The sequence below is a fragment of the Mandrillus leucophaeus genome, unplaced genomic scaffold (assembly GCF_000951045.1).
Source record: "Mandrillus leucophaeus isolate KB7577 unplaced genomic scaffold, Mleu.le_1.0 Scaffold46, whole genome shotgun sequence".
Classification (NCBI taxonomy): Eukaryota; Metazoa; Chordata; class Mammalia; order Primates; family Cercopithecidae; genus Mandrillus; species Mandrillus leucophaeus.
This window is the reverse complement of record NW_012104920.1, coordinates 3,678,511-3,685,013: the sequence shown is the minus strand read 5'-3', so window position 1 is coordinate 3,685,013 and position 6,503 is coordinate 3,678,511. Positions and strand designations below refer to the sequence as shown.

Sequence of the window (6,503 nt, the reverse complement as noted above, 5' to 3'; positions counted from 1 at the left end):
AGGCTGGTCTTGAACTCCTGACCTCAGGTGATCCGCCCGCCTTGGTCTCCCAAAGTGCCGGGATTACAGACGTGAGCCACTGCGCCTGGCTTCCTTATTCATGTTGATGACACAACTCACAAAGCTGTTTTTTTATTCAGTAGCTTTGCTTTTTAAGGCTCAATATTCTCACTACCAACTGCAAGATAAAAGACAACTTTTTGGGAATTTGCCCCCCACACCATACCTGGTGGATCTGGAAGACTGAGACAAGCGCGGCGTGCAGGTAATCATTCTGAGGCTGTTTGGTGTAAAACACTTGGATCGGATGCTGCCGACCCTCTAGGTAGAGGACGGGGGCGCCATTGAAATACTGAGAGAACAGGTCCACATCCATCGTAGCTGACATCACAATCACCTGCATGAAAGAACGAAGAGGACCAGAGGCAAACATTGGGACAGCCTTTCCATGTCCCTCTCAAGCCCCAAAAGCAGATGATTGAGGCCTGTGCCACCTCCATTAGAGCTGACTTTCTTCCAAGGCTCTGAGCAGAACAGGCAGAGGAGAACACCCTGCTAAAGAACACAGGCCAGGCCAGTTTCCTTTCCTTTCTTTTTTTTTTTTTGAGATGGAGTTTCGCCGGGCACAGTGGCTCACGCCTGTAATCCCAGCACTTTGGGAGGCCGAGACGGGTGGATCACGAGGTCAGGAGATCGAGATCATCCTGGCTAACACGGTGAAACCCCGTCTCTACTAAAAAAAAAAAAAAACTAGCCAGGAGAGGTGGCGGGCGCCTGTAGTCCCAGCTACTCGGGAGGCTGAGGCAGGAGAATGGCGTGAACGCGGGAGGCGCAGCTTGCAGTGAGCCGAGATCGCACCACTGCACTCCAGCCTGGGCAACAGAGCGAGACTCCGTCTCAAAAAAAAAAAAACAAAACGAGACGGAGTTTCACTGTTGTCGCCCAGGCTGGAGTGCAGTGGCGCGATCTCAGCTCATTACAACTTCCGCCTCCCAGGTTCAAGTGACTCCTGCCTCAGCCTCCCAAGTAGCTGGAACTACAGGCACACACCACCATGCCCAGCTCATTTCTCGTATTTTTAGTAGAGACAGGGTTTCACCATGTTGGCCCAGGTTAGTCTCGAACGCCTGACCTCAGGTGATCCACCCGCCTCGGCCTTCCAAAGTGCTGGGATTACAGGAGTGAGCCCCCACGCCCGGCCAGGCCTGTTTGCTTCTGTGTGTTATGCGTACTTTCAGAGGAAGTTTCCCTAGTTCCTTTCTCCTCTTCTGTGCGGCTTTCACCACTCCAAAGAGCACATCTGTGTGGATAGTCCGTTCGTGAGCTTCGTCCAAAATGACACAGCTGTACTTCCGAAGCAAAGAGTCTGAAATTGCTTCGCGCAGAAGCATGCCGTCTGTCAGAAACTTGATCCTGGTGTCTTCTGAGGTGACGTCATCAAAGCGCACTGTATAGCCGACCTGTGCAGAGAAACAACTTATTCGGTCATCAAACATTTCTTGAGCGCCTGCTGCGTCCAGCACTAAGTTGGGCGCTCGCACCACCGCAGTGAACAAGACCAACACCAACCCTTCCTACTCCCTTGGGAGGCATGCAGTCTAGCTGGGAGAGACCATGGTCAAGTTTACTTCAACTGCAATTACTGTAACTATTACAAGGAATATTTAAAATTAATCTTCTAGCTCAAGCTATTTAATAATTTCATGTGGGCCGGGCGCGGTGTCTCACACCTGTAATCCCAGCACTTTGAGAGGCCGAGGCAAGTGGATCATGAGGTCAGGAGTTTGAGACCAGCCTGACCAACATGGTGAAACCCCGTCTCTACTAAAAAATACAAAAATTAGCCGGGCGTGGTGGCGGCTGCCTGTAATCCCAGCTACTCCGGAGGCTGAGGCGGGAGAATCGCTTGAACCCAGGAGGCGGAGGTTGCAGTGAGCCGCGATTGTGCCACTGTACTCCAGTCTGGGTGACAGCGCGAGACAGTCTCAAAATAAAATAAATAAATAAATAAATAAGTTTCATGTGAAGTTATGTACAGATATGAAAAGATGTCTAAAATATTTTTAAGTGAAATGAGTACACACACACGAATCTGTCTTATATACAGTTCTGAGACTCATTCTCAATACTCACATATACACTGGCATAATGCTTACAATGTTTCTAGAAAGACATATAGATAAGAGTTAACAGAGGTTACTGAAGGCTTAAGATGTTCAAAGAAAACAACTAATTTATCCAACTTGACAACAGATTTTGAAAGCGAAGCACATGGGACCAATAGAGCCCCTGATCTCTCAGGAGCTTGTAAAGAACTCTCGGAAGAATAGGCAAGAAAGCAGCTCATTATGTAAAAGGAGTCTTGTTTAGAAAAATAAAAGGCAGCGGGCATGGTGGGAGAACTGTTTAGTCAAGAAGTGTTAAGAGTAAAGAAGGAACCAGGTACCAGCTTCCCGAGTTCAGTTCTCTTCTCGTCTGAGACTCTAGTAGCAAGAGAGATGGCAGCTACTCGACGAGGCTGGGTCACAGCGATGATGCCCTGGCGGCTGATCCCTCCTTCATACAGGTACTGAGGGATCTGAGTTGTCTTCCCAGAGCCAGTTTCCCCTAGGAGAGAGGGAGAAAAAAAAAGGCTCATTGAAATGCAAATTAGGGCTGGGCACCAGGGCTGGCACCTATAATCTCAGTACTTTGGGAGGCCGAGGTAGGAGGCTCTCTTGAGCCCAGGAGTTCAAGCTCAGCCTGGGCAACACAGCAAGACCCTGTCTCAACAACAATTAGCCAGGTGTGGTTGCATGTGCCTGTAGTCCCAGCAACTAGGGAGGCTGAGACAGAAGGATCATGAGGCCCAGGAGTTCAAGGTTACAGTAAGCCATGATTGTGCCACTGCATGCCAGCCTGGGAGATAGTGTGAGACAATGTCTGGAAAGAAAAAAACAAAAGAAAAAGAAATGCAAATTGGCTGGGCACAGTGGCTCATTCCTGTGATCCTAGCACGTCGGGAGGCCAAGGGAGGAGGCTCACTTGAGCCCAGGAGTTGTCTCTAAAAAAATACAAAATTAGTTGGACATGGTGGTGCACGCCTGTGGTCCCAGCTACTCTGAAGGCTGAGGTGGGCATATTGTGTGAGCCAGGGAGGTCCAGGCTGCAGTGAGCCATGATCACACCACTACACTCCAGCATGGGCAACAGAATGAGACCCTGTCTTAGAAAAACAACAACAACAAAAAGCAAATTGATATAAATTTCACCAAACAAACAGCTCAAAGTCAGAAGTAAAAGATAAAATATTCTGAGTTGGTAAAGCCTCAGGAGAACGGGCATTCAGGTACGTGTACTGCTGGCGAAGTTAGTTGGCTAATTGGTATTATTTCTTAGGAGGCCAAATTATGTTTTTTAAATCTTTAAAATGTTTATATCCTTTGACCCGCAATTTTGCTTGCAGAAATTGATTCTAAGAAAATAAGTAAACTTGTGTATAAAGATACAGCTTCGAAGAGATTTTATTCAATTTTGCTCCTGACAGAAAAAAACTGGAAACGATATAAATGTTCAAAAGGTAATTTACATAGTTAAAATATAAAATAAAATAATTTACATAGTTAAAATATAAAATAAAATACAACTGTTACATAGATTTCTGCATACTGATGGACATGAAGAGACATCCATTCATGCACTGCTGCCTTCAACTCCTGGCCACTCCCCAGCCTGCTGCCTCCCTCAACCCCTCTGCCTCTGCCCACACTATGGGCAGAGCACCTGTCCTCACACTGCCTGCCTGGCAAACTCTAAGATGAGTCAGGCCTCAGACACGCTCTCCTGGCTGCAGAGGTGGCCCTCCTCTGGGCTCCAGAGAGCCTTGTTCATCTCTCTTTCAGCACTGACCATCCCGCGTTGTACAAAAGCGTTTAAATGTGTCCATCCTCCTACAACACCAGAAGCTCCCGGGGGGGCAGTGCTCTGCAAGTCCCTCACAGGTACTTGAGTATCTTGCATACAATAAGCACGCATTAAATGTTATTTCCTGCCTTGTATGAGTTTCTTTAATAGTGCCTGATTAGAGCAAAAAACTCAGCAAATCTGCGCATCCTTCCCCTCCCTCCAGTTACCACCAGGCCTCTCTGACCTCACAGAGTCCTCCGGTCCCATTATTTGTGGGGTTTTTTTCCTGTCAGTCTGTCAGCCCCCTCTGACTGCTCATCCTTCCTGACCCAGACAAGAATCAGACTAAGAATTTGATTATTCTGCAATCTTCCTGCTGAATCCACTAGGCAAAACCCCAAACTTGAATTAATGTCTCTGTCCATCTTTCCTGCTCCTGTACCAGGGCAACTGAGTGTTGCTAAAGTAAAATACAAAATGCTTGGCACCAGAAGTGTTGTGAACTTTGGTTGCTTTCAAGTTTTGTAATATTCGCATTATACTTACTGGCTGAGCATTTTAATTGTGAAAATCTGAAGTCCTAAATGCTCCCAAATCCAAAACTTTTTGAGCACCCGACGTGATGCTCAAAAGAAATGCTCCTTGGAGCCCCCTCTGGATTTTGGATTTTCAGATTTGGGATGTTCAACCTATAATTTGGTTGTACAGAAGCAAACCTGAGTTTACAGTGTAGCCGAAATGCACCTAGGCACCAGTACTACCATGGATCTGTTTTCTTGTTTTTGCAGCCTGTCTTGTCTCCATCCTCCCCGAGGGCCCACTTGAAGCCCAGTGACTCCCATTCTGAGCAGGGCTCCTGAACCTGTCTCACAGAAGTGGGATTCTAAAATGTGATCGTCTCCCTACCTGCCCCTACAAGCCCTGCTGCAGTGCACCGTCCTTACATCTGTTCTCTAGCCCTGCAGCCTCTTAGCCTTCCTGCTCTTCCAGACCAGCCCTGCATCTAGCCCTTGTGGCCAAGCTCCCCGCTTCCCCACACCTGTTGATCTTTGCTCCGTTAGCTCGATTCTATCTTCAGCCTCCCCCGCTATTGAGTTCTTCCCCTCAACCTCTGAATACAGACAGTCCCTGCCTTAGAACTGCTCGACTTCAGGATGGAGCAAAAGTCAAAACCATACAGTAGCAACTGTTCTTTTGAGTACCCACACACCTGTTTGTCACTTTCAGTATGGCATTCAATAAATTACATGAAATATTCAAGACTATTATAAAATAGGCTTTGTGTTAGATGATATCACCAAACCATAGGCTAATGTACATGTTCCGAGCACACCGAAGGCAGGCTGTGCATATTCAATGCATTTCCAACTTAGGATATTTTCAACTTATGAGGATGGGTGGGTTCGTCCACACATAACCCCGTCCTAAATTGAGCAGCATCTGTAAAGTTCCTCTCAGCTTCCCTCCTTTTTCTCAAAACAGAAGCCTGCTCCCCCTGCTTTCAGCCCTCAGCTCAATGACAAATCAGCTGTTACCCACAGAGCTTTGTTGAAATAGCTCTCCAAGGGATCCACGATCAATAGTGTCAGAGACTGTGAAAGTCGTGAAAAATTTTGTAAAAGGAAATTTATGCAAGAAATGTTTCACAATTTAAAAGTGATTACGCTTCCTGAATGCTTTATAAAATGTCACTACAACTCTTAGCTGTACAACTTGCCTGCTTTGCAGCTAGGTTAAAACCTAGGACGCAAGGAGCTAAATGCTGAAATAAGCCAGCACTTCTTATCTGCACTTCTGTCTAAGTCCTAGCTGTACACCTAGCGCATAATTAAAATCCCAAACTTACCAAGGTTTTCAACAAAGCTAAAGGTTGCTAAAAGTTAACAATGTAACATGCATTTAAAACTGATGAAGAAGCAGTTTATGTGCAAGGTGTGTAAGGAAAGTAAAATACACTTTTGGCAAAAAGATTATAAGGAGGGATAAGAATGTACATTTTTACCTATTTTAAAAGTTTAAAGAATTGTTTTGAGGGGGCCCAGCACGGGGGCTCACGCCTGTTTCTATATCAACCAATCAGGCCCGAGTAAAAAGCGCTGCTAAAAAAACTTTAAAAAAAAAGGCTAAAAAGCTAAGGGAGTACCAAAACAACCAAATGGACTCTTGGTTTGAAAACAAAATCATAGCATGCGTCATCCCATTCCTGGGCTCTCTCCTAATACTATGCCTGGGACTAATATTCTTTTTTGTTTGTTTGAGATGGAGACTGGCTTTGTCACCCAGGCTGGAGTGCAGTGGTGCCATCTCGGCTCACTCCAAGCTCTGCCTCCCGGGTTCAAGCCATTCTCCTGCCTCAGCCTCCCGAGTAGCTGGGACTACAGGCGCCCGCCACCTCGCCCGGCTAGTTTTTTGTATTTTTAGTAGAGAAGGGGTTTCATGGTGTTAGCCAGGATGGTCTCGATCTCCTGACCTTGTGATCCACCAGTCTGGGCCTCCCAAAGTGCTGGGATACAGGCGTGAGCCACCGGGCCCGGCCAAGGGACTAATGTTCTTACCCTGCCTAATTAACCTTTTTCAAAGATTTTTAACTGACAGGATCATGGCCATTTCACAAACAA

The 6,503-nt window shown here is 46.5% G+C and overlaps 1 protein-coding gene across 2 annotated transcripts in view; it reads right to left on the bottom strand.

Moving 5' to 3' along the window:
• Positions 1–6,503, bottom strand: part of DHX33 (DEAH (Asp-Glu-Ala-His) box polypeptide 33) — a 28,287-nt gene that overhangs the window by 20,022 nt on the left and 1,762 nt on the right. Inside the window, exons 2-4 of one of the 2 annotated variants that reach the window (XM_011994683.1) lie at positions 2,447–2,607; positions 1,233–1,460; positions 227–397 (exon numbers count right to left, since the gene is read on the bottom strand). In XM_011994683.1, the coding sequence (XP_011850073.1) occupies positions 227–397; positions 1,233–1,460; positions 2,447–2,607 (560 nt within the window). The remainder of the gene's footprint in view (positions 1–226; positions 398–1,232; positions 1,461–2,446; positions 2,608–6,503) is intronic. The other variant, XM_011994684.1, reaches the window with a different exon arrangement.